At 28.2% G+C, this 22283-nt stretch overlaps 1 protein-coding gene across 1 annotated transcript in view; it reads left to right on the top strand.

The window, feature by feature from the left end:
• The first annotated feature begins 341 nt into the window (after positions 1-341).
• Positions 342-22283, top strand: part of LOC107436846 (homeobox protein Nkx-2.1) — a 50444-nt gene continuing 28502 nt past the window's right edge. The window contains exon 1 of the mRNA XM_016048663.3: positions 342-873. Coding sequence (XP_015904149.2) covers positions 558-873 — 316 coding nt within the window. The 5' untranslated portion in view covers positions 342-557. The remainder of the gene's footprint in view (positions 874-22283) is intronic.

The raw sequence follows: 22283 nt of genomic DNA on the forward strand, positions 1-22283 counted from the left end.
CTTTTTATTGCTCATCATCCGTTTCTCTTTCTATTCTTCATCATTGCTCAGACTCACTCGTCTCCCACCCACTAGAAATTAGATTGATAAATCCGATTCCCAGAGCCGAAGACATCTGCAAAGAGATATCGTTTTGGAGGAAAACGATTTTTGATTTTAGATGGTGCTGGACGATGTGTAATATTGCGCATGCGCCCTCCTCCGAACGTCAACGACTCGCCAAGAGCCCCATTGGTCCTGCCAACGCTGTTGTTCAGCCTCTCCCCACACCCCCTCCATCAACCCCTCTAATCTAGACACCCCCTCTTTTCCACTTCCATGGGCTATCGTAGCACGCACTCACACATACGAGTAGACCAATACAAGTAGCAGCTCTAAACAGTCCGGATCTCTGAGACCGTCCGGATTTCTAGACATTCGAGTAGATAGTACTTGGGGGGAGGTTGTTTGACCGCCGCCGGACTTTGTTGCGAAAAGGGTCCTTGAGGAACTCCCTGGGACGAGGGGTCTCTCCTTAGTGAGGGGTCTCTTGGTGAAGCTCTGGCGTTGTGGAAGCAATGTCACTGAGTCCTAAACATTCTACACCGTTTTCCGTGACCGATATCCTAAGCCCACTCGAAGAAAGCTACAAGAAGGCAATCGCAGCAGTTGCTGCAGAGAATTCCGGACTAGGTTCAACGTACAGGAGTCCCCAGACTCAAGCAGCCATGAACGTACCCGTGACCAATCCTTACATGCATATGTCCCAGCTCTCTCACCCTAACACTTTCCCCACCCAGTACTGTAACGGAACGGACATCTCTGCCCACTACGGTGACGTCCGGCAATCTGCACCAGGATGGTACAGCACCACTCCAGATCCCCGTTTTGCAAGTAAGTGAAAATAATTCAGTATAACTGTAAACTTTCCTTCTTTCTTAAAATTGCTTTTCAACAGTTGTAAAATATTTTTAGTTATAAATCAGAAATGTCACGAATTTGAATACTGCTCTTAAATTCCTTTTGGAAAAGCGTTAGCTCCGAATTGAAAGTGAAAACTGTTTTAGAAATTGATTAAAAATTTAACTTTCAAACAAATAAATGGAACTCTCCCTCCTTTCTCAATTATGCTTGAGATGCAATAAGCTCAGCTAATTTAGTGCAATAAGCTCAATTATGCTTATTGCACTAAATGCGAAATATTCCTAACTACAGTATAATTACTATTTGATAACATAGTATTGCCATTATCAGCTGAAGATGTAGTTTACTTAACTGTAGTTAATAGGCATTACATTAAAAAAAGTGCAATATATAGGCTATACAACTGTTAATACATAGGATATACAACTGAAAATAACAGCATTTAGACAATTCATTTTAAATTATTGACCTCTGGTTTTAATTAATGAAAAAGACAAGTTTTGATATTCATGAGTAAACCGAAACTATTACAATTGCACCAAATGTTATTAAAATATAATATCTGTACCATTTAAATATTCGATATTCAAATATTCTACTTGTTTATACTTCATAACATCGTTTTTGACATTCATGACATCGTTAACATTTTACATTCTTTTCAAAAAATATATATATGTAAAAATATATGTATGTAAATATATGTATTCTTTTCAAAAAAATATAACGTTCCCAAACAAATTTTACTTTATAAAACTAGCAATTGCTACAACCGAAAAATACATTTTTTGAATGAACAGTAAAATGTCATCGTTGGCCGTAGTTATTTTACGGCATAAATTTATATTAATTTCTTAACTTGTATAGATAAGATGTTGTGAAACAATGCAAACACTTATTTTTTGACACTATTTTATAGTTGGAATAATTATTTGTCAACAAATCTATCCATGTAGGATAGTCTATCTATGTCAACAAATCTATCTATGTAGGGTAGGAATGTAGGATAGTAAATGGAAATGATTTCATAATTTCTTCATTTTAATAAAAACATCATTTGTTGCATTACCTTATTGATATAAAGTATTTTTATGTGCTTTTTATAATCAAAATAGTAAGAAGTTATTTAATTTAAAATTAAAAATAAATTTCAAATACGTATAATGGAAAAATGGTCGAAATAGAAATTAAATATTTTGAAATTTCCTTATAATAGTGTATTGATTATTGCTTATCGACATTCGATAAGTTATAACTGTTATGAGTTATGTTTTCGGAGACTTTATCTTTCAATTTCTATTGTTAAATAATTCTTTCACATCATATCTTATTTCACCTCTCAATTAATTAAACTAAACTCAATTATTAATTAATTAAACTTGACAGCCCATGAAGAACCAAGTCCTGCTGTGCATATTCCAATTGCTCCAATTTCTCGCTCACTGGGGTGAATAAGCTGGTCTACGGGTTGGTCAGCTAGCGAGAAACCCCCTGTGCTTAATCCCATAGCATGCCAGTATCGACCCCACTAAAGGGTGGTGTTAACCTTGCCCGGTAAGAGGATTGAACATCAGAACTACCCCTCGGCCATCAGGTGTTTCACAATAACTGATGTGAGTCGTAGTGGCTCATGGGATAGAGCTCTCGCCTTAAAATGAAGTGACAGGGTTCGAATCCCAGTTGATACAAATTCCGCATCTGTCATCGACCACAGTGTTGACGTTAAATATAATCAGTGGCAGATGGTTAATGGGTTAGAGTCCCCTTGCCATCAGACTTAGTGGTTTCAGTGGTTTTCCTCTCCATCAAAAGTTGCATCGAAAATCCATTTGCCTCCACGAAGACAAATTTCTCACAATACTTGATCCAGGAGTTACCTTGTCTTCTGAATTGGGTTCAAAATCACAAGGTTACGGAGCTGAACATTGGTATAGCCGTAAATTTAATATTGGAGTCAGCTGTTCAACGAAGGTCATAAAAATTGAATGCTATTTTAAGATGCATGTAAAATTAAGTGACGATTATTTCATTTATAAGCAGATAAACTCGTTGTATTAATAATTATAATTGGTTTAATAAAGGAGTTTAAACTTTTTAATCCTTTCAAATACTTTAAAACTTATCGTAAAGTTTAATATTTTAATTAAAAAACTGTTCTAACTTGTTCTTCTGATTTAGGAAAATGAACTAAACAATTTTTTTAAAAAATTAATATGATGAGCCAACTTTTGCTCAACTCAAAATGAATTGTTTATTGTCAAAACGAATTGTCTTGATATTCACAGATTATTCAAAAAGTTGAAACTACTAATTAATAAAGCAAAACTACTTGAACAAGGTACGAATAAAGGTACAGGAAAAGGACATTCCATAGTTTTGGTTCTATAAACTAGAATTTTATTCAGTGTCAGAAAACCTTTACCTTTAGTCGTTACCTTGTTGAAAACCTTTCCTCTATCTTTATTTGTAATTTAGTCACTTTTATTCAGGCTTTATTCATGCGTTGCATAAAGTATATCCTACATTTATTCGAAGGGTTTGTTACAAAATTATGATAGACCACATTTTCAATCAATTTGTTCAAGTGAGCGTTTTTTTGTAAAAATTAAATAAGTAATAAAATAAAATAAATGAATATATTTAAGTAAATAAATAAAAAACACAATGATTCAAATGCTGGCAATAAGATGTTTCTACTGCAGCTTACAAATGAAGATTCTGTAAGTCTGTAAAGTAACTATCCGGATATAATGCTAAGAATTAGTTCGATATAAGATTTCACATTTGAAAAAGTTTGTCTCTTTATAACATTGCCCCAAGTACTCTGAGATATTCGTTATTGCTGATATTCGTTAATTTTCTTGAATAACTTTTAATGTTTTATTAATATTAATTAATATTAATTAATAGTATTACAGTATTTCATGTCAACCGAAAAAAAAATGTTTTCCTTTTTCATCTGGGACACTATGCATAAAATTATAAATGTATTTCAGCGTGAATGTTATATAAACGAACCATAACTATTTTCATAATTTCAACTGAAAAATATATTCAAAGAAATCCCTGGTTGCTATTTAGCATTAATTAATAAACTAATTTCCAAATGAATTTTTTTCTTCATATAAATATAAAAATGTTTGTGACAATAATTACACTTAAATTTTACTAATTATTTATCTGATAATAATAATAATAATTTTTTTTTTGCTTGTAAAATTTAGGAATTCTGTTATTTTTCTCCTTTTATGTGAGTATTTTATTATAAAAATGAAATTTTAAGCTGTACTAAAAAAAGAAATTGAGTAATTCAACATTTAAAATTTTTCAAGAAGGAAGAAAATCATTCACTTGAAATCAATGAAAATGAATTGATAATTGTTTGATAAGAAAGTATTTGGAAAAATAACAATGCTTGATTTTTCTTTTCTAAGATGAACAAAATAGTAATCACTGCTTAAATCTTAATGAATATTAGAATTTAAGGTGAAAAATAGTTTGAAATATTTTTATTAATTATTTTATAATTATTATATTGACAATCATTTTTTTAAAAATATTTTCTATTCAAGTCATCTAACACATTCCCAATGCCAATTCTAGGAGTAGCATTTTTAACAAAAAATGTTATGCATGCTTCCAGAACATAGTAAAATATACCGTGTTTTTTTAGTCTATGGGAACACCAAGAAAGCTTGGTAATTTTTAGTGATGTAATTTGGTAATGAATTTGGTGAAATTATCAATAAAATAAGTTTCCTTAATGTATGACAATATTTGTAAATTGTTGTAACTTTATCATCCCTTAGATTAAGTCATAAAAGCCATTCATTCGGTTAAATTCACTTTTTCAATTTTGTATTTTTTACAATATAAATGTGTGGTTATATTACAATTTTGAAAAACCAGAATTTTCTGACGATTGTTCCACATAAACGGAAAAATTACCAAACGAATGGTTAAAATAACATTCAAAGAATAAAGTTTCAAAATTTATAAACCAAATTTTTTTTTCTTCTAAATTTGAAATCTTATTATATTACTGCACACTAATTTTACCAAATTTTTTTCTTTCTGTAAAATTATAATTTTTAAATTTCAACCTAAAAATTCCTAGCTTTGTAGCTTAATTTTGAACAACATGAACTAATGAATTTAAAATCAAAAGCATTAATTTTATTTCAAATTACATTTTTAAAGGCGTAAATTGTTATTCGTAAAATGAAGCATCAAATCTTCATCTAAGTGTTGCATTGAATAACTGATTCAGTTTAGAGGTGACAGAATTAATGCAAATGTCCTTGTTGTTAAACTTAATAATTATTTACAAAAGTTTGTATTAATTATACAAGATGTGAGCAGATAGAAAATATAAAAGAGCAAGCAGATATTAATTTAAAGTAAGTTGAAACACAAATCTGAATCAACTTTTTTTTCATTAGATAAGCATAAACTAGTCAGAAAACCAAATTAGTAGCTTCAATGCTACGAGCAACTACCATATAAACAAGCACAAAACCACGTTACATTCTGTATTTTGGAGCTGAAGAGTTGGAAAAACAATTTTTACTTAACATCTTTAAAATTCAGTAGGTTTTCTTAATGCTCGTAGACCAGCGGTTCTCAAATGATGTTCCGCGTAACAAAAGAGTTCCGTGAACGAGTCACGGGGCTCCGAGAGTTAGGACTTTTTTTAAAAATCAGTTGTAATTTTCGATACCAGTAATTAAATTTATATCCAATTAAAAATCCATTATTAGTTTAATATCTCTATTATTTTTGTGAAATTATTTAATTAAATGTTTGTGAATAAACAATATTCAAAACAATTCTTTTTCTAATAACAATATAATGAATGAATTCTGAAAAGGATATACATTTATTAAAAATTGCATTAGTATTTCGCATCGAATTCAACAAAGAAGTATGTTTCCCTAATAAACAATCCCAACGTTTATTTTAGTCCTTTCAGTCCCTGTGAATTTAACTGTCTGACATAAAACCTAATTTTAAGACTAATAGTGATAAAACGATATGATGACAAAATTTTCTTCACTTTATATTTTCTAAATATTTAATAAATCGTTACATATTTTTAAAATAATTACTACTGCTTCGTCAATCAATATGCCGACAGGTTTATTAATTTAGTTTTTGGGTTCCGCCAAAAGTACATCAATCATTTAGGGTTCCACAGGCGAAAAAAATTTGGAACTGCAGCCGTAGACAACACACTATACATAACTAAACAATCTGGAAGCTCAAATTTTAAATTTCTGTGCAGTAAACAAATACTAGTATCGAAATCAGCGGTTCTCGCTTTTTTAACCGAAACAACCATCTGTGTTTTTTTAATTTGTTTATTTTTGCCAATTGCTTTGTTTCGCCTTTTTTTTCCTTCTTTAAACTTACATTAATTGTATATTGTTTGAATTGAGGAAAATTTTCAAAATTTTTTGAGACTCTTAGGTGAATTTTCTTGATAGATAACACATTGATAGATAACAGGCTTGGTTTTCGGTTCTATGTGCAAGATCCATATAAACAAGTACAATGCCTAATATTCAAATGCTGCATTTCGGCATGGAACAGAATACTTTCTTATAGGGCCGGAATGACTGTCTAGGGTCTAACTTGCTTATTTGTGTTAAGTGCGATGTTACAATGCTCTTTGAAATAATGTTTTAATTATTTTCAAAGAAAAATGCATTGGAATGGCATAAAAACCAAAAGTTAGCTTATGGAGTGTAAAATATACACTGTAAAAAACACCGGACCGAATTACAGTAAAAAGTACAGGCAGTACTTCTTACCGGAACATATCATGAAATAAAAAGTCAGATGTACCGGAATTTTTACAGCAATATCTACCGTAAAATCATTGAAACACCCTAATTAAATATCTAATAATACGGTAAAATTAATAATATTATTATTAATTATTAAAATAATAAAATATTATTTTTAAAACGACAATAATAATAATGATAATTAAAATATTATTAATATTATAATCAATAATATTATTATTAATTATTAAAATTAATAATTAATAATATTATCTAATTAATAATACGGTAAAAAGTAGAGGCACTCAGAGTGCCAGTACTTTTTACGAGAACATATCATAAAACAGATATACAGTAATCAGATCAGATATACAGTAATTTTTACAGTAATAATCTTTAATTATTACTGAAAAGATTATTTCAGATGTATTGCAATTTTTACAGTTATAATTGCCATGAAATCAATGAATCACTCTAATTAAATAATTAATAAATCGGTAAAATTATCAATTAAAATAATTTATGTTATTATTAATTATTATTAACTAAAATAATGAAATCTTACTATTAAAATAATAATAATATTTGTTATAATTACCGTAAAATCACAGAGTCACTATAATTTAATAAATACTAGTGTAAAAATTACTGTAAAGTATTTTATGGTAAGAATGGATTTTACAGACGATACACACAAAGTGCCAGTATTTCCTACCGTAATTTGATCTGGAATTTTTTACAGTGTACTAAAATAGCATATTTTTACGAAAATTACCATTTAAGCGTGTTAAAAATATTTTATTTCATTGAGTATAAAAAAAATATTTTATTCTATTTGTATATCTATACCACTAGTATTTGTATACCACTGTCACTTTTGAAAAAATCAAGTAATTTTTTGAAGAAAGCAATTATTCAATGATAATGTAAAACTACTTCAAAATATCTGCTTTTATATAACATGCGAAATTGTTCTTTAGGAATTCGAATCAAGATACAATAGACCAACACTTAAAATATTTCCTCAAATCATTACTTTAAATCATTTTTTACTAAAAAATAAACGTACGTCTGTTCCTGTTTGATAAATCTTCTAAATAAAAAGCAAAATACGGTAAATAAATCTACCTAAAAGTAATATACAATTTTTAAATCTATTATTTCATTCAAATTTTAATGAAACTTAGGTTTTAAATGTATAGAATTTTTTGTGAGGAATATATTTTCCTTTCGCAAAAACAGTTAAAATTCATTCCAACTCTAACAATGCGTAATATTTGATTGAAATATTGTAAAAAAAGAATTGAACATAAAATATTGTGCTAATGTTTTTACTATAATGTTTTTTTTTTCGGATCCTTTAGCATCTTTGAAAGTATTTATCATCATTGTATTGTTAATGTTTAGTATTCTTGGAAAAAAAAACAAACATCAAACATAATATGAATGAAATTAACAATTAAAAGAAACTGTTTAAGTGTTGATTTATTTATCGAATCTCATTGATGTTACATTTTTAATTAAGACTAAATGCTGTTATTTAATAACTCTTTTTTAATAACGCCAATGTTTTAATTTTCTTTATTTTCAATTTCATTTAAATCTAGAAAGTGGAGTTTATTCACACAAAAAATATAAGTTCACTAAGTTTTTGAAAAGCATTATTATTTCGATTTATCAAAAGGGAATGAATACGATCTTCTTTTAGATTCGCGATTTTACAAAACAAAAGTTTATTGTTCAATTCTTATGAATAAAAAAAATAAATAAAAAAATAATAATAAATTAACTAAGCAAATTTCAGTGAATTTTTAATTTTGTCTCTTGCACAGTTTTTGTTCTAAACTAGAACTTACAATCAATAATACTATGTTCTTTGAATCATTTACTTCTAAATTTTCTGTTTTTTAATTGACGTACTTTTTTTTAAGAATATTTAAATTTTTTACTTGCTTAATGAAAATTTGAGTAAAATTACTGCCAAATCTTTACTTAAATGATCGAAACTTATTGTGAAATTTGTTTTAGAAGAAATGATAAAGAGACAAAGAAAATCTAAGAAAAATATTCTATTATGAATAGTTAGACATTTCATGTTTCTTTTTTACTTTAAATAAATATTTTTAAGCTGTATTAATCCATAAATAGTAATTGAAAAAAGAGTATGATTATATTAATTTCTGACAAAATTATTATAAATTGATTTTAAAAAGCCTAAAAAAAATATCTAATAGTTAAAATTTTATTTAGGTTTCACATTTTTAAATATATTACAAAAGTTTTAAATCAAAAAAAAAGTTTTTTTTTACAATAATTTATTATACACAAAATAATGACTTAAAAAATTCATGTAACGATTGTTCGAGAATTCAGTTATTACATAAATAATCTCAATATAATCCAATAAATAGCAAAAAAGAAATAATAATAATTCTTTTTTATTTTATTTTCAAAACCAAACATAAATTTAAACACTGTCACACAATAGTGAAGATACAATATTATTTACTAATACATTGAAATCATACAGTTTTCTTGAACTTGATGAAATATTTAATTTTGACTATTGACTACAAATGAAAAAACTATAAAATCTCATATGACTTAACAAAAATAAATTTAAAAAATTATTCTTATTTTGCAACTACAAAATAACTTTAATAATTAAAATAATTTAATAAATTAATAATAGAAAATACGGGAAAATTCTTTTTTTTCCTCTCTTCTTTTTACTTTTCAAGTTATAAAAAATGCATAGTACAAACAAAAAATTATCTATTTTGCAATATATAAGCAAATTGAAAAAATAGTATATTTTATAAAAAATAGTCGATTGAAGCAAAACATAGACACCATTTTTGAATTAATATGAAATAAGAATAAAATATAAATTTCTTCCAATTAAGTAATTTGTCACTTAGTTTGAGTTAATAAAACTGCCATAAATACAGTGTCACAAATGAAAGGAATAAGATTATTAATTTTAATAGAAGACTAGTTTATTAAGTCTAATTGTAACAAAAACTGAAACTTATGAATTGAACTTTCTTTTTACAAATTTTATAATATGGCATTAACTTTCCGACATCTTTACATTCGATCTTATATATACATTCGATATTTCAATATTTTGTGTCAGATTTTATGCAAAGAAGATAAAATATATTTTTACTTCCATTTGTCATTTTTCACATCCAATTTTTAAACGAGCAAAAATTTAGGATTAGTACTTTTTTGAGTTGTAAACTGTTTACCTCTTAGTTTATAAATGATGATTAACATATTGATAGTCATGTATTTGTTGTTTCGCTTTCTCCCTCTTTTTTCTTCTTTAAGGAAAAAAGGATGGTCTTATTATTGGTCTGATTATTAATTGATCACTGAAATTCTTTTTTCCTGAAGAAAATAATAACAACTCCTGTATCAAAATTAGAATATCATAAACAAAATCACTAAACAAAAAAATATATCATTTTAAGGTAATCGTAAAAATTTGTACTTAATGCTAACAAAATTTTTTAATTATTACTTTAATGCTAAACAAAGTTACAGTAATTTTCTTAATTCGCTTAATGAATAATTTTTGAAATTAAGACAACGTGTGAATTAAACTTGTGGGAAAAATATTATCGATTCAGAAATATGGTAAATTTTACCATATTCTGGTAGTTTTGACCATACTTCTTTCTCAGTGTGAGAGCGTTAGCGAACAAGGAATGGAGTCCACTATTTTTTTCTTCCTTACATTGATTATCCCTTTGAATTAATTGGCATTATCTTTTAGAAATTATGTAGTTTAAAATACGACTTACAACACATCTTACAAGAATACGAGTATAAAATAAACATGCCATAAGAAAACTTTCAAAAGAAAGAAAAAAAGAAGAAAAAAAAACGTTACCAAATATAAAAACTATTATTTCAAGCTATAATTTGTAAATAACTTACTTATAATCTAACAGTAATTTAAAAACTATGTAAAGGCATTTTTAAAGAGTCAATAACAGTCAGAAATCAATCGAAGCATAACTATTTCATTATTAAAACTTATTATACATATAAAAAAAAATTGGAATTGAAAAAGAAAACTCTGTGTCTAATGTTATTTCTCAGATCCCATTGAAAGAAAATTTGAGGATAATTCTTTACTTTGAGAGCTAAGAAAACGGCTATTCCTGCAACAGATAGAAAAAAATTAATATCGTAATGAGTATTATAGAAAGTACTAAACTTTCAAAACATTAGAGTACGGCATCATATAGAGTAGAAAAATATTGGAATAGAGTACAAAATAGTGAAGAATGAGACATTGTCTTATTGCGTATTATAGAAGTACTACATTTTCAAAAATAGTTGAGTAAGGTATCATTAGAGTGGAAAAATATTAGAATATAGAGTAAAAAATGCAGTAAAATGAGGCATTCTCTTATTGCGTAATATCGAAGTACTAAACTTTCAAAAATATTACATCAATTGAGTAGAAAAATATTAGAATAGAGTACAAAATAGAATAGAATAAGGGATGGTATTTTTGTTTCATATAGAAGTACATATTAAACTTTCAAGAACATTAGAGTTTATAATGCAATTACAACAAAAATTTAAAAAAGTGATTTTATTTTGTGTAGAATATGTCCCAAATCTCAGTTTGAAAAAAAATCCGAGGATATTTTGCTCTCCTGAGTGTTGGAATAATGTCTGCAGAATATATGCGTTTCTGTGTAAATTAAAAGTATAGGCGTATGAAGGGAAAAAAAATTTAAATAAACCTCTTTGATAGCATGTGTAGGAGGTACTAAACTTTCAAAATTATTAAAATTTGATGTGTAAAAAAAAATCAAATAGAACATACACAAACCTTAAAAAAGATATTTATAGCATTTTCACTTAAATTTGAACTATTTTTATTGTTCAACAACGTATGCATTTCACGGAATAGTTTTATCTGGAGTTTTTTCTTTGAAAGAATTGAAGATATTCGTTTCGGTACGAAGAAAAAGGAATCAGATAAAGCAACGGGGGTTTGCTCTAAATATATTCCTTTTTCCATATCCTCTGCTCGCTTTCACCTGTGCACGAGCTCAAGACTCTTGGGATCAACGGAATGAGATGAGAGAAAGAGAGAATGATGCTCGAGAGCAAAGGATGCTGATGCTCTGGAGGAGGGAGCAAAAATACCTTCTCCAGAAAAGATTGCCAACCTTTCGCTCTTTTCCAAATGATACTTCAACGATTGTTACAGGAACACAAACCACAATGACCCTTCTCTCAGCGTTGTTTAAACGCTAAACAGCAATGCCTCGTGACTTTACACATGCGATCGCAATCGTTGAAAAGAAGAGCCAAAGAGCAAGTCGTGTGGCCCTAAAACTGTTACAGAATCCCTCTTGGAAAACCATTCTGGTTAAAGGAAGGAGCACAGCGAAAGGGTGCTTCATACCTGGTTCTGGTAATTCCTTCGAGTATATTAGAGGGCCACTCAGCTATCCCGTGGAGGGTCACTCATTGGGTGGCGAGCAGCACTCCAAAACGCCCCCTTTTTCTTCACAGCGATAGCGTCTGATGAGTGCAATTGCTTTTGCCGGAGGTGGGACGCTTTTTTTTTTCTTCCTGGCTTTCAAAAACCGTCACTCTTTTTACTTATTTCATCGCCTATTTTTTATCACATCATGAAGAACGCTCTTTATTATTATATCAGCTCTTTTTTCAACTTTTTCACAAGTTTTAAATTTTTTGCGCCTTTTAAGTGTTGACGAAGTGGAGTTTTCTTTCATCATTGTTTTGTTACTCCGGCATAAAAACAGTTAAGCAAATTTTTTGTACCAACAGTTTTCCTTCTAATTCAGTTCGGCATTTTTTTGAAAGAAAATTTTTGGCGATAAATAAAGTAAAGCTATCCCTCCATCACATATTAATACACATGGTTTATTTTTCTCGCGCATTTTTTGTCATCTTGTATTACTGGCACATCTCCTTTTCTTTGTGCTGTTGGCGTTAGTTTCTTATCTTCTTAATTAAAATTTGGAGTTCTTAATATTCGTCGCCAACTTCAGACGCTTAATGATTAAAGTGACAATTTTTATCTTGACTTTTTTGAAGCTCCGTGCTAATCCTCTCGTTTGAATATGACCCATGAGATTCGTTATTAGTTTTCAGTTTCTTTTAATAATTTAATTAAGTTAATTTTACTATTTCAAGAAAAATAATTTTACGTTTCTGTAAAAAAAAAATAATACGATTTTATTTTTTTGGATTAAAAAAATTAGACACTACAAAAAAAAAAAATTCTTTCAGTTTTTTTCAAGTAATGAATCTTAGTTTGCTTTCATCTTCATATTGCTCAAAAATCAAAATATTTTTTTTAAATAATTAAAAAGATATTATGTAACAAATCTAAATTTAAAGAAAATGAAAAAAAGTATTGTCTACCTACATCAATTATATCTACTTATTGGGGTTTTTAAGCAAATAAACAATCTTATTAATGCATTTTTATTTTAAAAATAAACTAATATTAAAAAAAAAAATAGTTAAAGAAGTTTTTAATTCTATCTAACGAAATATTTTTCACGGAATATATCCTTACATTAGTATTTCCCCGTAAGTTATTTTATATTATATTATAACCGTTGTTGAACAGCCGACCCAATTTTATGGGTTTACGACTACTAATGTTCAACTCTGTAGCCTTGTAATTTCGAACCAATCCAAAAGGCAAGGAAACTCCTGGATCATTACCCCCAGAGGTTCTGATCTGTGAAATTTGTATCGACCAGCCATCGCTGGTATTCGAACCCGGTTCGCCTCATTGGAAGGTGAACGCTCTATCCCCTGAGACATCGCGGCTTCTCATAAGTTATTTATAATTATCTAAATAAATATGGTTTACGGACAAATTAATCACAAACTTTTACAAAAATTGGTTGGGAATTTTATTTTACTCGAGCAGCACTCCAAAACGATCTCTTTTTTTCTTACATATTGTGAGAAACAAAATTTTAAGTAAATAAGAGTTTTCTGTTTTCAAAATTTTTTTTCTTAATTTCGAAAATTAAAGTATTTAAATTCGTATATACTCTTGGCAATGATGGCAAATTTTTAGATTCGATAATTTTTTGCGTAAATATCTCGCATAGAGAATCTTTTTAAAATATTAAAATTGTTTTAGCGAATTTCAATTCGGTGAGCTATAATTTTGGCAAAGTTATTTTTAAAAAAAACAATACAGCTTAAATTCGTAATTAATGTCAAAATTGACGTTATACTATATAAAACTCAAAAGATTTTACTATTAAAATCTTACAAGATCATATTATTAAAATCTTATAAGATTATACTACAATCAAACCCCGCTATAGTGAACACGGTTTATAGTGAATTCCCGGTTATAGTGACCGAAATGTTAGGTCCCGTGCCTTGCTATACACGTATCACGTTACTTTTTGTGGATATAGTGAACCAAAAAAGTGAGGAAGTTGGATATAATGAACTTTTTTCTGTTTTCAACTGATTTTTTTTTTCATTTTTTTTGTAATAATTTTGAAATTTTTGCTTTGAAATAAAAACATATACCGATTTTTAAAGCCATCTATAGAGGGGAATTTAGAGATAAGCTTCTTTTATCTCACTTTCCCATCCCTAAACAAACCAAGCAGATATTTCCAACCCTGGCAGATAATGCACCTGTAAGGTGTCAGTGGGATCAATATGCATTTTCTGTCAGGATTGCTCATCAGCTAAAGATTATTAATTCTTTTTTTTTTTTTCTTCTTTTTTTTTTTGTAAGCGAGACGAACAGTAATAAAAAATAACACATTTTCCCCTACTAAATAATATTTTTCAGTCATTTATTGAAATAATGTGTAATAAAAGGGAGGAGTTTGGGAACCATTAGTTAAATTACCTGCGTAACGGATATAGTGAACTCCCGGTTATAGTGAACCAAAATTTCGGTCCCTTGAAAGTTCACTATAGCGGGGTCTGACTGTATTAAAATCTAATGAGATATAGTAATGAATTTTTTTTTTAAATTTTTTTTTTTTAAATTTTACTTTACTGTAATATTAGTTATTTTTTATACTTTTAATGTAATTTTTAAAAAAAATAAAACACTTATACTGTATTTTATAAGCGTTTCCTTTAATCTACAAAATAAATTCTTTGTTTGCGCATGTTGAAAAATTCAATACAACATTTTGGTTTTGAATATGCACCGTTTGTTATTGTTGTTCTGTAACAAATTCTTACAGAATTTAAAATAAACTCATCTAATTTTAATTATATACATTCAAAACACAGCTTATCTATACTTCAATCTTATAAGGTAACTTATTTAAAAATATCGTTAATTACTATATACAAATGATTATACTGCGTACAAATGTCCTGATCGATCTATCTACAAAGTTTAAGATTTGCATACATTTATATATATATATATATATAAAAAATAGAAGTATACCGATTTTGAGAGTTATGAGGAAATGTAAGGAAATATGTATAAATATTATTCTTCATGTAAGAATGTGAGGAAATAAGTACAAATATCAATTACATACGAATATTTTAAACTATGTACATGTTACCGTTAAAGTATATAATGCAGTTATTTCATAGAATACCTAGTTATTCCATGAAATAACTGATCGTGTCCGTTGAAGTGTGTAATATGTTATTAATTTGACACCTTAACTAGTTATTCTATGAAATAACTAGGTATTCTATAAATTAACTAATGAGAGACAGTTAAAGTGTAAAATAAACAATTTATCTAAAATGAAATAACTAGGTATTCTATAAATAAACTAATGATAGACAATTAAAATGAAAAAGAAGCAATTTATCTAATTTATGCAGCGTATAAATGGTATTTATGGAAACGTACCATAAAATCATTTGTTACAACAAGGATTACTAAAATGACACTTGGAATTACAAAGAACATTATTTCTAAAACAAAAACATTTTTTGTTGACACACTGGGTTTTACACGAACATTTTTTAAATCCCTGACCAGTACCTAAACTTTGAGCTGTAGCAACCGACCGGAGCGATATTTCTACATCCGGTACTTCTTCGATTTTAATTAATTTTTGTTCGCAGACACTGAACTGGGATCGGGAATATAATTGTTTTATGCGGCCGTTTCTTGTACCCAATTGGAAAAATCCTTCTTCGGTTATTTTTATGATGATAGCTAAAATAGATTTGGCATCACCTTTTCCTCTGTCAACTTCAGGCACTGGGATACGGACGGTAAACCCCACAGAGGCTTCAGAATGAGATTTATCCGACATTAATTTCATCTTTTTCGCTTGAATTTCTAAACATTTTTTAGACTTTTCTCTTTCTCTTTGAACATTAAGTTATAGATTATTTTACACTTTAACGGGCTGCAGATCGTTATTCTATGAAATAACTAGTTAAACCATGAAATACAAGAGAGTTTTACACTTTAACGGACACGATCAGTTATTTCATGGAATAACTAGGTATTCTATAAAATAACGGATTTCATACTTTAACGGTAACATATGTTCTGAGAAAAATTCTAGTAAAATTATCGTACTGTATGGTAACGACATTTAACATTCTATTCATTTAACATTACATTCTGGTATTAAAAAAAAAACGGAATTCTGGCTAATGAAACCAAAATATACTAAATTTAAACCATTCATTTGGTAATTTTTTCGTTTGTATAGCAGCGCTTTCCTGAAAAATCTGGTTTGCAAAATTATAGATCTTATTACCACACACTTAATAAAAAAATTGAAAAGAAAATTTAACCAGATAAATGATTTTCATGCCATGATCTAAGGTAGCGTGATAAAATTACCGCATTTTATCACATTTATCGAATTTTAACGCATATCATAAAACAATATTTTATTGATAATTTTTTTCTAATTCATTACCAAAGAACTTTGGTGATAATTACCGAGCTTTTTGGTGTTTCCATTTAACTAGAGACATGGTAAATTTTACCATATTCGGGTAATTTTGACTGCCCTTTTGACTTCTGGTAATTTTGACTTAAGGAATTTTTAATTTTTAAGAAATACTTTAAAAGTGACTTAAAAAGTGGCGTGCCCAAAAAAATACTTACTTTATTTACCTTTTTTTTTAAAAAAAAAAGTCTCTTTATAAACATATTGAAGGTACTGCTTGAAACGAATTATTTCACTTGGAACCATTTCAGATATTTTCACGTCGTTAACATATCATGTAAAATAATACGGAACAGAAAACCACGAATGCAAAAAAATTCCTTTTAAAAAGTCATCAACCCATAGATGTCGTGTACATTTTTTATTCTCTTAGAAATAATAGAGAGTTTGCTGAGCCTCTATGAGAAAAATATAGAGAAAAAAAATTGGAGCTGGGACGGAGGGGGGGGGAGGAGTTGAAATTTAACATTTCAGGCTTTCATGACACACGATCTCAAATTTCAACTCTACAGGTAGAGCGAGATGGGCCAAAGACAGGTTCTTCTCCATCGGTTTGTGTGCTTCTCAGGCGGTGCAGGTTCTCAAACAAGGCAAAGTTATTACATATTGATTTTAGATCAAGTGACAAGAAAGTATGGGGTACCTTGAAAGAAAAGAATTTTTTGAGGGATCGTCGCATACTGGATATTCGAATTTTTTTTTCTGCGAATTTTCTTATTTTTCCTACTTAGGTACACAAAAAGAACCATCAGGAAATTTGCTGTTTAACTTAATGTGAAAGGGTGAAAGTTTGTTTTAAGTTTATAAATTATGGTCATTGACTTTTTGAACTTTATCTACCCGGGAGAGCTTTATTTTTTCCCCATGTTCAGATATCGAGGAACCATAGGACGGGGAAAAAATTCTTTTTAGAACATTTCATGAAAGATATTCGATTTCCTATTCCATACGTATCTCTCTGTCTTCCTATTTGTATTTCTACCAATATTTAATAAAAAAGAACAATGCGGAAACATATTGCTGGAGCTACCATGAAAGAGTGAGAATTTTCGGTCGTTGACTTCTTCAATGTTTTTATATTTACCCGTTTAAAATAGCCTGTAGGATATATAGTTAACAAAATGTAACAGAGTTTAAGAAAGAAAGCTTTGAAAGAACATGCAGTGGTAGATTGCTCATGATATTTTTTTTTTGAGAATATTTTTTATCTCTTATTTCTTTGTCATACTCAGGTGCATGCTAATCGAAAAAAGTCCGGAAATTTATTACATAAGTTAATATTAAAATACGGAAGGGGTTTTGAAATTGTGACTGATGATTTTAACAACCCGTATTGATTGAACTTCCTTTTCCGGATTCAGTTCTCGTATTTTTAGAAGGCACATTTTAGTTTCTTAGCGTCCAAAAAATCATCTCTTCAGAGGGAAAATTGATTACTAGTTGTGTTGTAATATAATGCAATACGTATTTTGAAAGTAATTTTCGCTGTTACTTTTGTCACTCAGGCTGCCGGTACTTTTTGCAGGAAAATCCATTTTTAACGGAATATGTTACGGAAAAAAAATCTGATGTACTGTATTTTTTTAAAGCAATAATTGAAGTCACTGAAAAAAATCAGTGAACCACTCTAATTAAATTAATATTATTGTAAAAATTATGGTATAATATTTTACGGTAAAAAAAAGACATTACATTTTAGTTTCTTAGCATCCAAAAAATCATCCCTTTAGAGGGAAGATTGATGGTTTTGTTGTAATATAATGCAATACACCAAGAAAATTTTGAAAGTAATTTTCACTGTTACTTTTGTCACTCAAGGTTTGCAAGGTTGCTTTTTTGCAGTAAAATCCATTTTTACTGAAACATGTTGCGGAGGAAAAAAAAATCTGATCTACTGTAATTTTTACGGTATAATATTTTACTGTAAAAAAAAGGTATTTCGCGGATGATGCACACAAAGCGTCTTTACTTTTTACCGGAATTTGATCCGGAATATTTTTACAATGTAACAGTCCCGCATTCTCTATCGTCTGCATCCAGTGAAGGTTGTGATACCTGTAAAATAGATCACTTTATAAGAAAAAAATTATTATAAAATAAAATCTACAAAATTAAAAAAATTTAAAAATAATTTAACATCTTAACATAATTCACATCTTAAAACTCAGCAACCAAATAATTTTTAAATTCAACCACTTAATAAAGTGTTTTACAATAGAAGACTTTGGGAAAGTGGTACAAACTCTACCTTAGAATTTAAATTTATTTATAAAAGAAAAATATAAGTAATTAAAGGTTTTGTTTATGAGTTGGAGAATATATAAATAGAAAGAAAAAAAACCAAGTAAAGATGTTATAAAGCTATTACCGATTTTTTTTTTCAAGAAAATTTGATTCAACTGTAAAAAATTCTGGATCAAATTACGGTAAAAGCACTCAGGATGCCGGTAATTTATATCGTAAAATCCATTTTTTCCCGACCATGTTATGGAACAAAAAAAATCTGACATAGCGTTTTCTTTACAGTAATAATTACTTTAAAAATTACGATATAATATTTTACGGAAAAATAGATTTTTCGGATTATACACCCAAAGTGTCGGTACTTTATACTGTAATTTGATCCGGAATTTCTTTCAGAGTTCGAGTAAGGGAAATATGTTTCAGAATAATGATTCATCAAAATTAATGTACTTCTCTGAGCCTGCACCTCACAGACATTCTTTTAAAATAAGTCTTAAATCGAAAATATATGGAATTTCTTTTCAGACAAGAAACGTTTCTAAGAAAATCATGTTGCAAAAACTATTTTCTCTAAAAAAATTAATTAATTAAAATCAAGCATGCGTTTTTTGCTTGAAAATAAAGAGAAATTATTGCCTATACACATCATCCCTACGGAAATGTAGGATTGCAATTATGGATTTTGTATCTAGACTTATTCTACATCATCTAATTTTAAAAATGAGTCTCTTTTTTATTTCACCTGTTGCAGTTAAGTAGCAAATATTTATCGGTTTAAAATCAAAATTCTATTAGCCTTCATTATTATAAGTACTAATATTGAATAGAGTTTACGAATCACCAACTAATGCTTTCTAAATTGGATTGCAACTTATTTTCATGCAATTAAATTGAATTTAATGATACAATATTTCTATTAATTATAGATTCAGTTAACTAAATGCTTTCAATTATACGGAATTTACTAACTTATGTGTTCATGCTACAAAACTTGAACATTTAATTTAAATGTTATTAGAAATATTGCATTTAATAAATCTTTTCTGTAAACTTTATGTGTCGTTGTATTTATTGCCTGAAATTATAAAATCTAGAATTTTTTCATTATAATTAATTGTGAAAATTGTTATACATGTTTGCGTAAACGCTTCTTAACAATATATAAATGTAAATATTATGAAAGTATTATTCAATTAATCTTTATTTCAAATATAAAAACAATATTATAATGTCTGCACTGAGAAGAAAAGTATGGTCAAAATTACCAGAATATGATAAAATTTACCATGTTTCTTTTTTTCTCTCTAGGGGTACACCAATATATTTTTTTTTCTTTTAAAATGAACAAAATAGTAATTACGACTTAAATTTTAATGAATTTAGAATTTAGGGGGAAATAAAATTTAAAATGTTATTATTAATTATTTTATGACAATTATTATATTGAATCGTTACTTTTTAAAAAAAATATTTTTCTATTTAAGTTACCTAACACATTCACAATACCAATTTCAGGAATAAAATTTTTTTAACTTAAAATGCTATGCGCAAAACCAGAATTAGGTATAATTTACCGTACTTCTGGCTCTATGGGAACACTAAAAAGCTCGGTAATTTTTACCGATGCATTTTGGTAATGATTTCAGAAGAATTGCAATAAAATTATAGTTTTATAATATGTGATAAAATTTGGTAAATGTGGTAAAATTTGTTAATTTTGTCATGATACCTTAGAGCATGGCGTTTATACCTTTTATTCGGTTAAGTTTACATTTCAGTTTTTTAATTTCGTCTAAATCTGTAATAATAAGAGTTATAACTGTTAAAATCAGAATTTCCTCAAACTGTTACCATATGAACGGAAATATTACCAAATGAATCGTTTAAATACCGTATATTTTGTTTTTATTAACCTGAATTATGGCTTTTTTTTTACCAGAATTATCATCTTTATACAGTGCGGTTATGCACCAGAATTTTTTTTCTCTGTGTGATATTTTAATTTTAAAAAAAATAAATCGATGCTGTAGCTTTTAAAAAAAGCAGAATATTTTACAAAGTAAATTTGTTTAAATACAATTAATTAAGTTCTAAACATCTATATCTTGCTTAAATCGTGCAAAAATGACTCTATACAGGATTCGAGATGTGTTTGTATGCATTAAACTTGAAATGCCTGAAGTTAAAAGTTTGAAGTCGGTCAGAAAATCTCAAACAATTGCTAAAAGCTTACGCTTATATAGATACTTGGGCGTTAACTTTCAGCGTTGACCTTAGAATTCGCCTGTCCAAATATCTATGATGTCCCCGGAACCCACAGAAAGAGGAAAAGACGGACTTTCAAAGGGATGGAATAGAAGAGGGAAAGGGGGTTTCCAAAGTAAATATTGACCGACGAGCCTTGTGTGCGGCTGCCGAACTGGACTGTATTCAGAAGAGAGGGGTGGGTACAGGGAAGCAGAAACAGGTAACTTTGCTGACCTAGGATACACTTTACCCCCCCCGATACATGCCATGAAGGGAAAACAACGAACCTAAAACGACGTGGGTGAGATGGAATGAAAAAGTAAAAGATATCTTTGTATAAATAACGTACAAATACTTTTGATATAAATAACATATAAATTTGAATATCATAAATTTCATGTAGTTTTCAGCAAAATTTCACGTAGTTTCAATGTCAGAAGATTTTAAATTAGAAGACGATCACAATAAATATCATTTAAAGAATCGTTTCTTCTAACCAGTTTATTTTCCCCTCATTAATGTTACTTATTACTGAGAGGAGATTACATGTGTTGGGGTATTTTATGTAATAATTTACAAGCCGAGCTAACTTTAAAAGCTAAAATGAAAGTTAGATTCTATCTAATAATATCTTAATTAACGAAAAAAGGGAGAGGTGGTTGCAGAATTTGTTATTTATGGAATCGTTTGCTTAGAATATTTATATTCCTTTCTTATTTAAAATGTCACAAATTTTATTACATTAATTTTATTATTTTTATTAAAATTAATTTTATACGTTATGATCATAAAAGTGTTTTTTCTTTTAAATATTTTTTTAGTGTTAGAAGATTTTAAATTAGAAAACTATCACAAAAAACGTCATTTATAGAATCGTTTGTTCAAACTAGTTTATTCTTTCCTCTCTTAATGTTGCCTATTTTACTAAACTAAGACAAGAACACAATTGTTGGGATATTTAATGTAATAATTTATAAATAGAGCTGACTTTAAAAGCTAAAATAAAAGTTATGAATGTATTAATATCTTAATCAATAAAAAAAAATACATATTTGATTGAGAAAGTAATTGCTGATTTTGTTATTCATGGAATCGTTTGCTTAAAATATTTGCATTCTTTTCTTACTTAAAATGTCACTTATTTTATTAC

The sequence above is a fragment of the Parasteatoda tepidariorum genome, chromosome 3, assembly GCF_043381705.1.
Source record: "Parasteatoda tepidariorum isolate YZ-2023 chromosome 3, CAS_Ptep_4.0, whole genome shotgun sequence".
Lineage (NCBI taxonomy): Eukaryota > Metazoa > Arthropoda > Arachnida > Araneae > Theridiidae > Parasteatoda > Parasteatoda tepidariorum.